This window comes from Mustela lutreola, chromosome 16, assembly GCF_030435805.1.
Source record: "Mustela lutreola isolate mMusLut2 chromosome 16, mMusLut2.pri, whole genome shotgun sequence".
Lineage (NCBI taxonomy): Eukaryota > Metazoa > Chordata > Mammalia > Carnivora > Mustelidae > Mustela > Mustela lutreola.
The window spans coordinates 54,593,333-54,608,201 of NC_081305.1; the positions used below are offsets into that span (position 1 = coordinate 54,593,333).

At 55.3% G+C, this 14,869-nt stretch overlaps 2 protein-coding genes and 3 non-coding genes across 6 annotated transcripts; 4 read left to right on the forward strand and 1 right to left on the reverse strand.

Annotated features, from left to right (window-relative positions):
• The first annotated feature begins 1,444 nt into the window (after window positions 1-1,444).
• On the forward strand, window positions 1,445-7,384 carry LOC131817578 (Friend virus susceptibility protein 1-like). 2 transcript variants are annotated; one of them, XM_059151114.1, is made up of 4 exons: window positions 1,445-1,813; window positions 3,571-3,614; window positions 5,243-5,286; window positions 5,657-7,384. In XM_059151114.1, exon 4 carries the CDS (start codon window positions 5,716-5,718, stop codon window positions 6,589-6,591), a length of 876 nt encoding a protein of 291 aa, XP_059007097.1. In that variant the 5' UTR covers window positions 1,445-1,813; window positions 3,571-3,614; window positions 5,243-5,286; window positions 5,657-5,715; the 3' UTR covers window positions 6,592-7,384. The 2 variants fall into 2 exon arrangements, with proteins under 2 accessions (XP_059007097.1, XP_059007098.1); XM_059151115.1 differs by lacking the exon at window positions 1,445-1,813 and adding an exon at window positions 1,858-3,130.
• LOC131819030 (small nucleolar RNA SNORD88) lies at window positions 3,398-3,488 on the forward strand. Its single transcript, XR_009349033.1, has one exon. It is a non-coding gene; the product is annotated as a small nucleolar RNA SNORD88 (small nucleolar RNA).
• On the forward strand, window positions 5,061-5,154 carry LOC131819029 (small nucleolar RNA SNORD88). Its single transcript, XR_009349032.1, has one exon. It is a non-coding gene; the product is annotated as a small nucleolar RNA SNORD88 (small nucleolar RNA).
• Window positions 5,501-5,591, forward strand: LOC131819028 (small nucleolar RNA SNORD88). Its single transcript, XR_009349031.1, has one exon. It is a non-coding gene; the product is annotated as a small nucleolar RNA SNORD88 (small nucleolar RNA).
• A 1,685-nt stretch (window positions 7,385-9,069) lies between the features above and the next one.
• ACP4 (acid phosphatase 4) lies at window positions 9,070-14,861 on the reverse strand. The gene is made up of 12 exons (XM_059151086.1): window positions 14,804-14,861; window positions 14,015-14,083; window positions 13,095-13,199; window positions 12,936-13,022; window positions 11,950-12,096; window positions 11,541-11,639; window positions 11,351-11,446; window positions 10,462-10,594; window positions 10,300-10,382; window positions 9,709-9,833; window positions 9,324-9,502; window positions 9,070-9,245 (listed from the first exon to the last, which is right to left on the reverse strand). Exons 2-12 carry the CDS (start codon window positions 14,030-14,032, stop codon window positions 9,130-9,132), a joined length of 1,188 nt encoding a protein of 395 aa, XP_059007069.1. The 5' UTR covers window positions 14,033-14,083; window positions 14,804-14,861; the 3' UTR covers window positions 9,070-9,129.
• Window positions 14,862-14,869: the final 8 nt, after the last annotated feature.

A 14,869-nucleotide genomic window follows, 5' to 3' on the forward strand; every position in this document is an offset into this window, starting at 1 on the left:
TACTTCCCTTTCACACAGTGGTTAAGCTAGAAGGGTTGAGGGTAGGCTCTGCCACTTATTAGCTCTGTGACCTGTGCCCAGGTATTGAACCATCTGGGTCTGTTTCCTCATCTGTAAAATGGGGGTAATGATAGTACTTCAACTTAGATAGAATTTAACATAACACCTAGTCCATAGTTTGTGTTCTTTAAGGGTTACTAAAATAATCCTGCCACTTCTCTCCCACAAAAGGTTCTCAAATTATCTTCATCTTTAATGTAAATTGAGCTTCAACTATGTGGCAGACACTGGATCGATAGCAGTGATCAAACTAGCCACAAATCCTTATTTTTATGGCTTGACATTTTGGCAGAGAGGCAAAAATATATGCCCACAAAGAGATATGTTAGGGATAAGTGTTATGAGGAAAAATAAAAGAGGGGAAGAGAGACAGGTCTGGGAAGGGGTGGGGTCTCCTTGCCAAGGTGACATCTGAACAGACACATGACTGAAGAGAGGGGAGCCATAGGGATAGACTGAGGGAAATGATTCCCGACAGAGGGAACAACAAGTGCAAAGGTCCTGAGGTACAAATGTCCATCCTTGGCAGGCTCCAAGAAGACTAGGGAAGCCCTGAGCAAGGTAGGGGGGGCAGGGACAGAGGGGGAACAGGAGACAGTTCACTCTGGCCTTTGTGAGCCACAGTGAGGGCTTTGCTCTATTCTGAGTGAGGCAAAATCCAGTGAAGGGAATGTCTCATTTTCTTAACAGGAGGGTGTAAGTCTCTTTTACTTCAGACCATAAACTTCATGGGAAAAAAACAATCCAAATGACAAGGGAGACAATGTGTGTTCCACTCCAGAAGGGAATACTTTGCCTCTGTTTAAGGAATGAGGTCACTCTATATGTACTGATGGGCAGGAGGACTATTTATGGGACAGAGTGGAGGAGGGGCGGGAAACATCATTACCCACAATACTTGTATGCGTGTGTACAGCCATAATGTTAAAAGTCTACACCACATCGACAGTGGCGACTCTAGTGAGTGGGTTGGGTTTGAAGCGGAAAGTTTCATTTTTTATCTTTGAAAAGAAAATAATGTTTACAATCATTGTCAGTTGAAAGACACTCCCTAGAGCTCCAACCCTACGAAGAATCCAAGCCCCCAGGTCTTAGATCATCTAGACTGGGGGTGGGGGGTTGAGGGCAGGGAATCCGGACCTCAGCCCAGGATTCCAGGCCCCCAGCATCCTCCTCCCTCTGATCCAGACGTCCAGGCTTCCAGCCGGGCGTCCAGAGACCAACCCCTCCTTTCGCAGCTCAGGACCAGCCTCTCATTCTGCGCCACGAGAGCACCGCCCCAGAACGTCCTTGTCAATCTCCGCGCTGGCCCCGCCCCGGCCCTGCGCTCGGACTTCGTCGGGGTAGGCCCCGCCCCTTGCGCCCAGGGCTGGCGCCGGTGCCCCGCTGGCAATTCCAGTTGCCTCGCGGTCCTTCTCCGGCCGCATTCGGGGTCCTGCCCCTTTTCAGCCCGCCTTTGTTACTGTCTTCAGAATTGCCTGACTCTCCTGACAGGATAACGGGGCCCGATATCCCACTGCTCCTTTTCTCCGACTCCAGGGACAACATTCTGTTGTCTGTTCAGGAAGATTTTGCGAGAATAGGCATTATTCGCTTTCCCAAGCGCCAAAGTTGGTTTTCCGACACCGGTGCGTGTGCTGGACGCCTCGGGGCGGAGCCCGGGCTGGCGCGCGCGGTGGACCCGGCGAGCGGCGCGCACTATAAAGCGGGACGCGAGGCCACCGGCGCACGCTTTGGAGAGGCTGAGGGACGCGTAAGATGTTCTTGTTCTTATGGCTTCATTCCGTTCGCGCGTTTGGGCTTTGGGATCTGGGTAGCTTCTGTCAGGAGGTGCCCCAGGGCTGCGGCGAGGCGGCCAGGTCGTCGCGTGAAAGGGGTCTGGGCCCTTGTGAGACCCCGGCGCGCATTCCGAGGCGAGCCTAGAGTTCTTTGCGGGGGGTGCACCTTTGCCAAGGGCGGTCAGGGTGGGGAGGACTCTTGCCGCCGGAGCGAATGAAGACTCCCAGAGCTAGCGTGCCTTTGTACCGCAGTCTGGCTGCGCCATCTCTGTTTCCCACGTTGCAGGGCTCCGCCATCTTAACCACTAATCTTGGGCGGGCTAGGAGGGCTGGGGAGCGCGTGTGACTCTTGAGTTTTTCTTAGGTTTTCCACCCCTGTGTTAGCTACATTTGTTTTCCTTAGACAGTCGCTGTTTTTTCGATTGCACATGGCTGGCATTTTGTACAGCCTACCACAAAGTTTATTGGGGGAGGATTTCTAAGGAATGAGGCGGAGCAGAGTCTCGAAATGAATTACTGGTTTGTTTCTGAGAACCATGTAGGTGTGGTTTTAGGAGTAAGCAAGTGGGGCCTTTGTTTACCCTCACGAATCATTCTGACACGGCCCGTCCAGGTATCAGGAGTTTTGTGTTCACTCCAAGCATCATTCTCGTGAGGCGTAACTTTTGGGCTCATTGGTCCTTGGGGTCTTGGACATCCATTGGTTTCCTGATTCCGGAGAAGACCCAGCCCCGTGGCAGGTGGCTGATCATCTGTCTCCCCACCAGGATCCACCAAAAATCCTCTCTGAGTTTTTTCTCCCTTTGGGCAACCACCTGGAAAATCATTGACTTGATCCTAACAGTGGCCGCCCCACAAGTGAAAGGATTTTTCTCCTCACTCACTGGTGCGCCCTCTGTCGCTGTTGTCCGATGTATTTCTGCTTCACTTTTTATCATTAAAATCCTCAGGCTGGTGGGAATGCCACCAAAGTTTAAGTTGTAACGTTTTGCCATGTTTGCTTTCCTTGGGTTTTGAAGGCACGTTTTTAATTTTATCGAAAATAGTTAACACTTTATATTGTATTTGTGGTTTCAAAGTCGTCTCCAAAATGTCTTCCTCAGCGGATTTATTCCAGAATGGTTGCAGTAAAGGGTCTCTGGTCATTGCATATGCTGCTTATATCTTAGGGGTTTTTGGGTTTTTTTGTTTTTTGTTTTTTGTGTTTTTTTCCTAGAATAGCTCCCTCCTTTATCTCCCAATAGGTTCTTCCAAGGGATGGATGTGTACCCTAGCAGCTTTCATTGCTTCAGGTACTAGCAAGTAGAGCCAATGCTGAAAATCTGTAGAACGGGGCAAGGGCTGATAGACACTGGGGTTTCTCCATGTAGTGGGTTTGAGGACAGTCCCCTGTGGACCTATGACACTGGGGAAGTGGGGTATGGCGTGTCTCCATAGGGAGAGTTGAGGGCTTTCAAACCTTCCTGATGGGTTTTGTGTTTCCAGTCTCTTGAGTGCAATTAATCTGGCCTCTGTTCCTGAAGGTGAGTGGCCTTGGGATGTGGTTGCCTTGGGGACCAGGGCTCCCATGATGTCCAGCACTGGGCTCCTATCACCCGTGAGGATGCAGTGCCCCCCAGGACCTTTGACACCTGGGGATCTGAGAGGCCCTGGTTTGGATGTCTCTGGACCACCACCCCTGCCCCAAGACTGTTTCTTCCTCCACCCTCCCTATGTCCTTTCTGTGTTACAGGTGTATCTTCAAGCTGAAGGACCACCCACTACGACCTCATCTTGGTGAGAACCTTTGCTTCCACTCCCTGGCCCACCTGCTCCCCCCCAACCCCAAATCTAAAATACCTTCATTTGGAGTGACTTCACTTCACATCTCTCTGGTGTGTGGACATGTATTTATGGGCCAGCGTTTGTGCTGGGGATGCAAATCCCCATGCAAATCCCTGTTCATTTATAGCCTGGAAGTGTAGCCAGAATGGGCCTGGGTTCAAATCCCAGCTCTGCTGTTCATGAGCTTGGAGAGCTAGACAAGTGATTGGTCTCCTGAGCCTCAGTTTCTAAGTCTGTCAAGTAGGCACCACACTTGAGGAACATATGGGCTTGAGTCCTCTGTGCAGTTGGGGAGAGGGTAGCGGTGATGTTTCCCATCTTCAAAGGTAGGGGTTGAATTAGATGGAGAATACATGGATTATGGAAGAAAACATAAACCTATATATGGGTTTCAAAGAAAGGGGCTAACCAGAAATCTAATTTGCAAAGTCAGCAGAAAAAAAGAAACAAGCTGGCAACATTTATCACTGTTAATACTGAGGGTTTTGTAGATTGAATACCTCGTACTTTGAAGCAGAGCTTAGCTTCCCCAGAATCCTTTACCTATAAGCTGCTACAGTTATTAAAGTTACCCTTGATTTACACAGTAACCATTGTCTAAAGGGACCCTTTATCTGGAGAATGTTGCTCAAGTGTTTCAAGAAGCTAAATCCTAAAATGGGTGTAGAGACCTGTTATCAGAAAAGAAACAAGTGTTCTTGGCTCTAGGACGCTCTTTTCTGTTGGGAACAGAACTGCAAGTATGTTCTGGTGTCCTTGGAGGTTTCCACTCTTCTGACAGCACTTCAGGGAGAAGAAGCTACTTTTTGTGATAAGTGAGCTCAGATTGCAGATCACGAGTATCTGAGGACCAGGGCTCTTCGCCTAGGGTGTCCTTCTGCAGAGCATTCATTGCCGCTGAGAGGGAATTTCTGAGAAAGTGGAGTAGGGAGTTTCCATTTGTTCAGCAAGGACAGGTGAGGGGAGATGAGAGCAGAACTGGAGGCTTTGGAAGAGGTGCAGGGCAGGGTGGGAGGAACGTGAGGTACAGACAGAGCAGACATGGGGTGTTTCCAGTAGGGGCTCCTTGGAGTTGAACACAGGAGGGAGGCCCCCATCCCCCCATGGGTCTGTCAGGCAAATCTGTTTTCCAGGAGGAGAAGCATCCCTGGGTGGGGTGGGGTGGGGTGGGGCGGGGGTGGGGGCATGCTGTAGTCAGTTGAATTGGTGATTGGTGTGGGGGGAAATATGGCATCAAAAGGCATGTGATGGGGGCTTGCTCCTTGGTGCCTCAATGGCCACATATCAGTCATTTGTCCCACCTGGATGAGCTCTTGTCTGTCATCCCCCCTCCCCCCAACCTTAGGACTGGAGGGAGGTGGCTCTGCGACCTGAGTGAGGAGGTGACAAAGGGTACCAGGGCCCCCATGATGCCCAGCACTGGGCTCTGACCTCCCCTGAGGACAAGGTGCCCCCCTGGGACCTTTGACACCCGGCGGGATCTGAGGGGCCCCCACTCTGGAGAGGGAGGGATGGAGGCCCATGGCTGTCCTGTGCCCCACTGACCCGCTCTTCCCTCCCTGACCCCTTCCTGTCTGCAGGTGGTTCCTCCAGGAATCAAACAGCCACACCATCCCTGTGCTTGGTAAGAACAGAAGAGGGTCTCTCTTATTATTAATACCAGGATAACTTATTGTTGTAAGATCTGTAGATGATGCTCATCCTGCAAAAGCAAATGCTGAGTTCTGGAGTCACTTGATCCTCACAGTGTGCCGATGGGGGGAGGTGGCAGGAGGAGGTGGGTACAGGAGAGGTTGCAGTGATGCTGACTGCCAGGGCTTTTTGCAGGGATTGTGCTTGGACCCCCATGATGTTCAGCACTGGGCTCTGACCTCCCCTGAGGACACAGTGCCCCCCGGGACCTTTGACACCTGGGGATCTGAGGGGTCCCACTCCAGGGAGGTGCTGGAGGGTGTGACTAATTTCCCATTGATGACCTCTGTCCTTCCATAAAGGTCCTGCGGCGGCACCCCTCCGGGCTTCCTGCTGTTACCTGCAGGGGACAGCTGTGACCATGGCTGAGAGAGCACTGGCACTCACCCAGATAAGGCGGGGGGACCGTTACTACACGTACACCGAGCTCCTGGCCATCTCACGGCGCTTCAAGCAGAACCCTAATGAGCTCATGATCACCTGGATCCTGCGTGTGTATGACCAGGGGGGCCCGGCCCTGTCCCTGAATTCTGGAGAGCTGGCCCTGCTGGGCGACCTGACCAGCGATGCCATCTTCAACTATCGCTGTAAGACCCTGCGGGGTGGCTGCAAGTCACTGCTCACCTGGCTGCTGCTGGCCTGGCGCCAGCGCTGGGAATCCTTCTTGCACTTCGAGGCTACCGAGCTGCCCTTTAGACCCTGGACCACCATGGAGGAGGGCATCCAGCTGGTACGTGAGCTGGGCATGCTGGACTGGATCTACCGCGAGCCATCCTCACCTCCCGCAGGCGAGCAGGGGCTAAGGCCCGCACCTGAGGACGTGCCCTTCACGCAGGGCCTCCAGCGGCGCCTGCTAACGGCCGCACCGTCGGAGCTGCGGCTCTCGCTCGTCAGCCTGCTGGTCAAGGGCATGACGGTGCTGGAAGCGGTGATGGAGATCCAGACCATCGCCGACGTGGGCCTGCTCTGGCGTCAGAGCCAGCCAGGCCGTGCCAAGCTCATGTTGGGGCCCAACCCGACACGCAAAGACCTCATGGGCTGGCTGCTGAGCCATGGCGTGCCCAAGGAGAGGGTGGACAAGCAGCCCACCAAGGTGCTCCTGGAGCTGTACATCAAAGAGGCCAAGCGTAGCCGCAGCCACCCAGCCTATATGCTGGGGGACGAGCAGCCCCCACCTCCCCCCTATTCAGACCAGGCCTGTGGGGAGGAGCCGCCTGTGCCTGTGCACCATGACTAGGCCTCCCGGCCAGGTTTTCAATGGGACTCCGTGGCAGAGGGAGGCTGGATTCCAGGGGAAACACACTCTGGCTCCACCTACCCACCACAAGCCCGCCCCCCCGCCCCCAACGTCATAGACTGAGGGATGGCCCGTCTGCCTGTTCTCCAGCTTCCCCACAGCAGGCCGCACTGTTACTGTATTTGAGGTTCCCAGAAGAGGGGACTGCCCTTGCCCCCAGCCACCCCACAGGTGTCACCAGCCAGAGCAGTGGAGGCAGGTGAGCCAGCCAGTGGCCCTAGGTGCCTCTTTCCCCTGGGGCATGACCTGTTCCTTTTTATCCGTTACATTTCAGCCCGATTGGCACAGTGGGTGGGCAGGCACCCACCCCTTGGCCACATGGGCCCCCTAAGCACTACAGGCCAAGTGGGGAGACCCCACGGCCCATTGATGTGAAAGCACCTTGAAGTTTGTACCTTTTTTAAGGTATTTTTAAATGCAGTGTTTTTACCTAATGATTTAAAGCATGTACATTTTGATTTTAGGGATGCTCCTTTCTCTTGGAATGTTTTTTCCCCTTAAGACTTTTTTATTACTGTTTTGCAATTCCTTTCCCATTTAAAGTGGACCTCTGCTGTTTGCTCACCTGGAGAAGCAGCTGCCAGTCCCATTAGGCAGATGTATGACCTCTGGCCAGTGTTGGTCACATCTGGATTAAAGATGTTGGGGCCAAGAATCACAGCTTTGTGACGACAGCCAGCCACCCTGGCAGGCCACACTGGGCACATGGGACTCATTAAATAGCGTGAGCATTGCTGTGTGTGGACCTTGGTGTCTGAGCAGGGTTGTGGCATGGTCCTGGTGGGAATCTAGAACTCTCCTGGGGGAGGGTAAGGTCTTGCACTGTGGCCCTAGGAAAGCCCCCCCCCCCCCCATCTCCTTGGGCCATCCCAGTATGCTGAGAAGTCTGGGCCCCTACTGGAGTCACTTAGAACAGGGTAGGGGAACCTGCTAGAACTTTGGTCCAAATCTCTAAGCAAGAAGATGCTTCTCGCCGCCATCACCACCAGCTCTCCCCATAGAAGCTCATGAAGACACTCTGCAGCCCTGTGATGGCTCCATACCTCCAGGGCCAGTGATGGGCAGGGAGGTATGGACATCAGTAGAGCTGAGCCCACACCCAGGGATGGGTGTGAAAGAAGATCTCAAGCTTTCCTAAATTGTACAGACTCCGGGGCTGCTGGCCCCAGTCTGAGGGCCCTGGGCCTTATTCCCCCCCAGGTAGAAGTTTGGGGTCCTCATGGCTAGAAGTAGCTTCTGTCTGTAGGCACCCCATCTCTGACCACCTCTAGCTACCCTAACCGATGGGCACCTGTACACTGGGCTCCCCACGGACAACTCAGGCGTGACCATCGGTGCCACATGCTAGGGGTATGGCTGGGGGGACTGGTGCTGCACATTTGGGGCACTTGGCACGCGGTGGGAGTGTGCACCTCCCCTTGCAGGTTGAGCGGTTAGGTGTGGGAACACGTGAACGAGCCTGCTGTTCACTAGCAGGTGTGCAGGGCAGCTTGAGTCTTAATGCCGTCACAAGCTGTGCTTACAATGAGGGGAGCCCTACCTACTCTGACCAGCCAGGCCTGGCCAGAGACCCCAAGCTGCAGCCAATGCAGCCGGGGCTGGAACGTTACACTATTTCATTTAGCCACGTGGCAGCCAATGGATACTGCTGCAGACCCCCACTCCACACCCCCTGCCCCCCACCATTGCACAGCAGCCCTGAGTGATGTTCCCAGCCCCACCTGCTGTGCTGGTTCCCAGGAGGTTAATGGCCAGGGTTGTGGGGTCTGATGAATTGGGGTTCTGGGCTCTGCCAAGTGAGGTGGGAGCAGAGGCTGGTCACTCAGCTTGCCTCAAGCTTGCCCACGGCTCTGGACCTGGCACTGCCAGAAGGCTCTCCTGCTACACTGCAGGCCTGACCCACCCCGCCCAGAAGTTGGGGGAAAAGATGACCCCAGTCCCTACTGCCCCAAGAGCCTGCAAGGGTCACCAGAGCCAGATTGGGTCCCAGGAGCCCTGTCTCCACAAGGTGTGTGACCTGTGCAGGGGTGCCCAGAGCAGGTGCACACCTACAAACCTGTAGCCCCACGTGTACTGATGTAGCATATACTCCCCAGCTTGTATGGAGACAACAGGAACACACCCATACACAGCAGCCCCACATGCACCAGCACACACGTGTATGCATAGAAATGTGTCACAGGGACACATGCACATAGGCACCAATGTGAGTCTGCTCCTCTGTAGAAGTGCAGAAGCACACGTGAATGTGTAGACACAGGAGCCAAACACGTACACAAATCACCCCGGGCACACATCCATGACACACGCAGGATCACACGCACAACTGCCTGCAGCTTCCTGGCCAGAGAGCCCCGCCGCCCCCATCTCCTGCAGGAACAGGTGCGCACAGTAAGTCACAGAAGCCAAAGCAGTGGGTGAGCAGACATGTTGGGGTGCAATGCCAGCTGTGGAGGAGGGGGTGCCCGGGTTCCCAGGTCACACAGGGCGCCCCCAGGCCCGCAGGCAGCTGGGTCTCCAGGCCAGCAGGCCCAGCCCCACGCTGAGCGCTGCCAGCACTGCCACAGCCCCGGCCAGCAGGGGCACCACAGTGGCTGTGGGGAGAACATGGGAGTGTGAGTCTCGGGACCTGGGCCCCCCCACACTCCCGCCCCAACGCCAGTGGCCATCACCTGCAGGGGTGGCAGGCTCATGGGAGCCGTGACAGGGGACCCCGTGAGCTGGAGGCCGAGCCGGAGCAGTGAGCTGACGGAAGCGGGCTAGCGGGCAGGCGCCTGGGCACCCGGGGAGGCTAAGGGTCAGGGGCAGTCCAGTGGAGTCGTTGCGGTAGAAGAGGGAGATGGTGACATTCCTGGAGGAAGACAGGAGGTGATAGCACCCAGATCCCTCCTTTCCTCCCCCGTCACTGACTTAAATCTGGAGTGGAGACACTGGACTCCTGATTCCTACGTATCAACCTCCTTGAGCCATCCCACACAAATCCCCCTCTGCCTGGGACCCCATCTCTTCTTGAGACAGTCCTGTCCCGCCCATTCCCGGGCACTGCCCTCTCCTTACCCTGCATCTTCATCCGGGTCCCCGAGGCGCCTCCGGAATTCAAAGCCGAGGCAGGCAGCATACGGTGGGGTGTGCCCATCATAGAGACCCAGGGCTCCCTGGAGGGCCAGCAGGGTGCTGTCGTGCTGCAGGTGGATCCCAGGGCTGAGACACGCTCCTCTTTTGATGTCTCCCCTCTCCTGATCTCTAGACTTATGTATCCGGCTTCCTCCCAGATGCCCCCCAGATCTCTTAGAACCAACCCTGCCCCCCCAAATCAGCTCACCCTGGAGGCAGTCCCACCAGATACAGGAAATCATTTAATGAAAATTGGTCAAAAAGATGCAAAAATATGATTGGGCAGCTCAGTTAAACAGCTTGTCTTTGCAGAAGAGCCAGATTCTCTTATAACACCAACACCTCCCTCCTTCTAGACTGTATACCTCTAGTGATACAGTCTGAGAGTACGGTTTGAAGATATGAGTTACCCAAGGCAGTGGGCTGAAGTTCCATTGAGACCACCCCACCAGCTCTTCCTGACCATCCACATTGCCATCTGACATCCCCCATCCCTGTGCCCACGTGGCACTGCCTCCCTCCCCAAAGACTCACAGCTGAGTACATAACCATCTTGAGGGGCAGCCCGAGGTGCTGGGCCCGAGAGAAGTTGGCAAGGATGGCATCCAGCAGGATCCCTGTGAGGACAAGAACAGTGCTAAGAATCCCCCAAAGGAAGGCGCTTAGGCCTCCCAGCCTCCCAGCCCCACACCTCACCCCCTGTCAGCTGGGCCTTCTCCGCTGCCCGGGGTGGACCCACATGGGCCCCAATATCCAAAGCCGAGATCTGGGCTAGGGTCCGTAGGACTTTCGGGGAGGCCCAGGATGGGAGGGGAAGACCATGGGCTTGCTGGAGAGAGACATGGAGAGAAGACAAAGTGACTGGGACATTCTGAGCTTGTTATGCTCTCCTCAGGCCCTTCGAGTACTTGTGCTGTCCCCCTGAGCTGCAGTCCTCTCTCCCACCCCTCCGCCAAACCCCTCATGGGCTGGCTGGTCAGGAAATCATGGCCAATAGCCATCATTAATTAACAATAATAATGACCATCACCCCACAGCCCAGGAGCCCCCACGCAAGGAGCCAGGGGTGTTTCAAACATCAGACGTTTTGGAATCTAGAAGGTTCCCATGGTGGCAATACCATCTCCCTCAGAATACATCCAGTGGGGTCTAGGCAGCCCTCTTAATCACACACGTTGTTACTCCCACCGTGCAACTAGGGTAATTCTTACGGAATGGGCTAAGCAAAGACTATCTATCTAAAGAGCATCACACCGGCGCCAGTCGGTCCCTGCTGCCCAAGTTCTGGGTTTGGGAGCCTTTCCCACAAGAGATATAACAGAGGAGGAACAGCAAACATGTAGCCTCAACCATTCCTGCAGGCCTGCATGCCAGGCATTGTTCTAAGCATATTGCGTGGATTAACCCGTTTTGATCTTCCCAGAAACCCCAAGTGCTGTTGGTATCCCCACTGTGCAGAAGGGCAAACTGAGGCACCAAGAATTAAGTGACTTGCCTGAGAGAACGCAGATAGTGAGCAGCAAAACTGGGATTTGAATCCAGGTGCCCTTAATCACTCAGCTGGTTGGGTGGGGCAGGGGCTCACCTGGCATATCAGTGTGTCTAGAACCTTCCATGCCCTGCGGAGCGGCTCTCCAACCAACAACAGCCCGGTGACGTTCTCCAGGTGAGTCAGGAAGTCCTGGGTGCACGGAACCTGGGTGAGTCCAACCGGCCGCCCCCGGCCCCACCCCTGCCCCACACCCTTCCCAGCGTGCCCCGCCAGCCCAGCTCACTGTCCAGCCCTCCAGGGCAGTCTGGTACTCCGCCGCCTCTGTGGCCTCTCTTAGCAGCTCATGGTATCGGGGACAGCTGCGCATGGGGAACCTCAGCAGCTGGGGGAAACTGAGGCTCAGAGAGGACAGCATGACTGGGACCCCACAGTCGCAGTGCGGGATCTGGGGCTGTGGAGCCCTCGTCCAAATCTCTCTTTTCAAAATATGCGGTCTCTCCCAAATCTGGCCGCACATCATGGGGATGGCGGCTCACGACATCCATGAGCCACCTAGACAGCTCTGTCGCAGGGCGGGTCTCACTGCTCCCAGCCAGCACAGGCTGCCTCTCCCAATCACTGGCTCCCCCCACCTAGGGGTTGAGGTCTCACTCCATCCCTCCCACCCCCCTGCACCTGTCCAGCCCCCTGACCTTGTCCTCGGTGATGGGCACTGTGTGCACCGGGATGGGCCTCCAGGCAGCCTCTGGGCGACCCGGGGCAGCCTCAGGGAACAGCCCTGCGAGGTTGGCCTGAGCACTCTCCAGTGTGCGGTCAAAGTCAGTGCTGCGGACATACACCTGCGGTGGCGGGGAGAAGGCAGGCAAGGGGCTCAATGTCGGGTCAGAGGTTGGCTGCAGCATCAAACTAAAAGCTTCAGATTAAGTTCAGGGTCAAAGGTCAGGTGTTGGAAGTCAAAGCTGAGGGTGAGCGGGAGTGTCTGGTCTTCCATGTTGGAAGATGGGACCAACAGTCAGAGGTCAAGGTCAGGAGCAGTGGGGTTGGAGGTCAGAAGTTGGGCGAACATGTGGGATTAAAGGAGTCAGTTGCATCAGTGAAAGAAAGGAAGATCACAATTGCTGATGGCTGGAAGTTGGAGTTCAAGGTTTAAAGGGGAGGTGGAAGGACATGGGACCAGAATTCAGGACATGTCTCTCAGGGATCAGAGGTCAGAGGTCAGAAGGAATGATCCTAATTGAGAGATATCAAAAGACAAAGGACATAGGAAAGACAAATCAGATTTGACGAAGGGCAGAGATCAAACACTGAACTCTTGAGGGCACATTGAACCACTGAGGGTCAAAGTCAGAATCAGTCAAGTTTTGGAATCAGAAACCAGAGGTCAGAAGGTCTGGTTAGAGTTGGTGGGTGTCTGAAGACAGAGGGGAAGGCCAGGAAATAAAGTCAGTTGATGGAGCCCAGAGATCAGAGGTGAAGCATGGGACACGTGTCGAGATGGGGTCAGAGGTCAGAGGTCAGTGCAAGTTAGCTGATGGATTGGAGGTCAGGGATCAGATATGGGGTGCAGGTCAGGTTATTGGGGGTCAAAGGCCAGAGGTGGAGGCCCAACTTTTGGAGTCAGTGGAGGTCAGAGGTGAGAGATCAGAAGGCCAAGCAAGGGTCATCTCATTGGCAGTACCTCCTCCCGCCGGTACTCCGGGCTCAGAAAGGCCTCATAGCGGCTCCTCAGGAACCGTCCCAACTCCAGCTGCTGGCGGACCCCCTCCTGAGGACAGAGGAAGCCTCAGCAGACCCCTCCCTACCCCACCCACTCCTCCCCCGCACCCCGGCTTCTCACCCCTGTCAGCTGTCCCAGGCCTCTTGGCCACACAGCTGCAATTGCCTCCTTGTGTGGGTCCGTGGGGTAGGAGGCCAGCGGGGCCCGGTCACCATGGCGGAACACCTGGGGACGGGACCAGGTCAGGGCTGGCTGAGGAGAGGGGAGAGGCCAGGCCAGGGCAGGGGACAACCTCACCACAGCCACAAACACCAGGGGTCCTTCGGTCAGGGGCTGGGGCTGCAGCAGCGGCAGGAGCAGGAGAAGTCCAGCGGGGAGGCCCCAAAACCCTGTCCCAGCCATCTCCGCACAGCCCAGACGCTGAGCTCAGCCCACCGTCTGCGCCGCAGCCCCACCTGCTCATTACCCCTGCCTCAGCACCCCCTGGAAAGCAGGTCCTGGCATGCCTCCCCCAGGAGCCGAGGTGGCCTCCTGGGATCTGGCTCCCCTGGGGCCTTTGCCAGCCTTGGATTTGCCAGTGGATCAACCTGTTTAATCTTCACTGCAGCTCTGGCAGGGGCTGATTCTGTTCTCACCATCCCCATTGTGCAGGTGGGGAAACCGAGGCACAGCAGGGTCAGTAATTTGCCTGAGGAACACAGGCAGTGTGTGGCAAAACTGGGATTTGAACCAGAGACCCTTAACCTGGGTGCGAAAGGAGATAGAGAGACCCCCCCCAACCCAGCTCCGCATTCTAGACACATTCTCTGCCTTCTCCTCCCTCCTCACAACCTCAGTCTGTCTTTTCCTATTCTCACCCCTTCAATGTTGGCACCCTTTGAAGCTCTCTTGGGCTTCTTGGAGATGTTACCTTCTTCCGGTGCCACCCACAGCTGGCCACAGCCAGCACAGCCCAGTGGTTGAACACCCAGACCCCAGCTTTGGCTTGGCTGCATTCAAACCCCCTTTACAAGCTGTGCAACTGTGGGCAAGTTACGTACCTCTCTGTGCCTCCTCATTCATCAAATCCATACAATGGGAATGAGTGCCATCTGTGCCTCACAGGGCTGCTTTGAGGATGAATGAGTTCAAAGGGCAGAGTGTCACCTCGTTGGGACCATGTGTGTACCTGGGACCATGTATGTATCCAGCAACTCAAAATTTTGGCCGTTCTGCCCATGTCCACTAATGACCACGAGAAGGCAAAGGGCATGGCATTTTGGGATTACAGAGAATTTAGCGAGGAGAATTCACAGAGATGGGACCTGTGGGTGATGACCTTTGACTGTACTTTTTTCTTTAGCCTCCATATTTCTGGTAACCGGGAAGTTAGTTCTAAGGTGTAACAAACAAAAAGAGTTGGACACCTATAATGCCAGCGGGAAGGTTGGTGGGGTGAAAGTCAGGGAACCCGGGGTTGGGGGGGACACAGTTGGAGTCTCTGGCGCTGTCCCTGTGCCTGTGGTCCACAGGTGGGCAAGTTGCCACCCTGTACCCCCCAGCACTAGTGACAAGACTCATGGGAATGCTCAGTTCAGCTGCTGCTCCTCACAACCTCGGGTCTGGCAGACTGCGGGAGAAAATTTTCCCAAGGGCCACCTCCCAGCTTCCAGCCTCTTCCTTGTTCCTAAGACACTGACAGTCAGAGCTGACTCAGTGCCTCCCCTGTTCACAGCCTCCCATGGCTCCCAGCACTCTAGGGTTGCGGGGCGAGGGGGACAGATTTCTCAGTGTAGTGTTGAAGATCTGGATTCTCTGATTTCAAACGTCCCCATCCCAAATTCACATACTGCATGTAACATTCTGCCTCCAAGTCCCCTCTCCCTCCAGTATCTGTCCCATGTCCCCTCTACCCA

Excerpts from the sequence above, each read along its gene's own strand:
- LOC131817578 (XM_059151114.1), top strand. The coding sequence starts at position 5,716 with ATGGCTGAGAGAGCACTGGCACTCACCCAGATAAGGCGGGGGGACCGT.
- ACP4 (XM_059151086.1), bottom strand. Across the intron at positions 11,447-11,540 it reads CTGCCCTGGAGGGCTGGACA|GACTTCCTGACTCACCTGGA; the intron begins GTGAGCTGGGCT and ends CCGTGCACCCAG. Across the intron at positions 10,383-10,461 it reads GAAGGCCCAGCTGACAGGGG|GGATCCTGCTGGATGCCATC; the intron begins GTGAGGTGTGGG and ends TTGTCCTCACAG.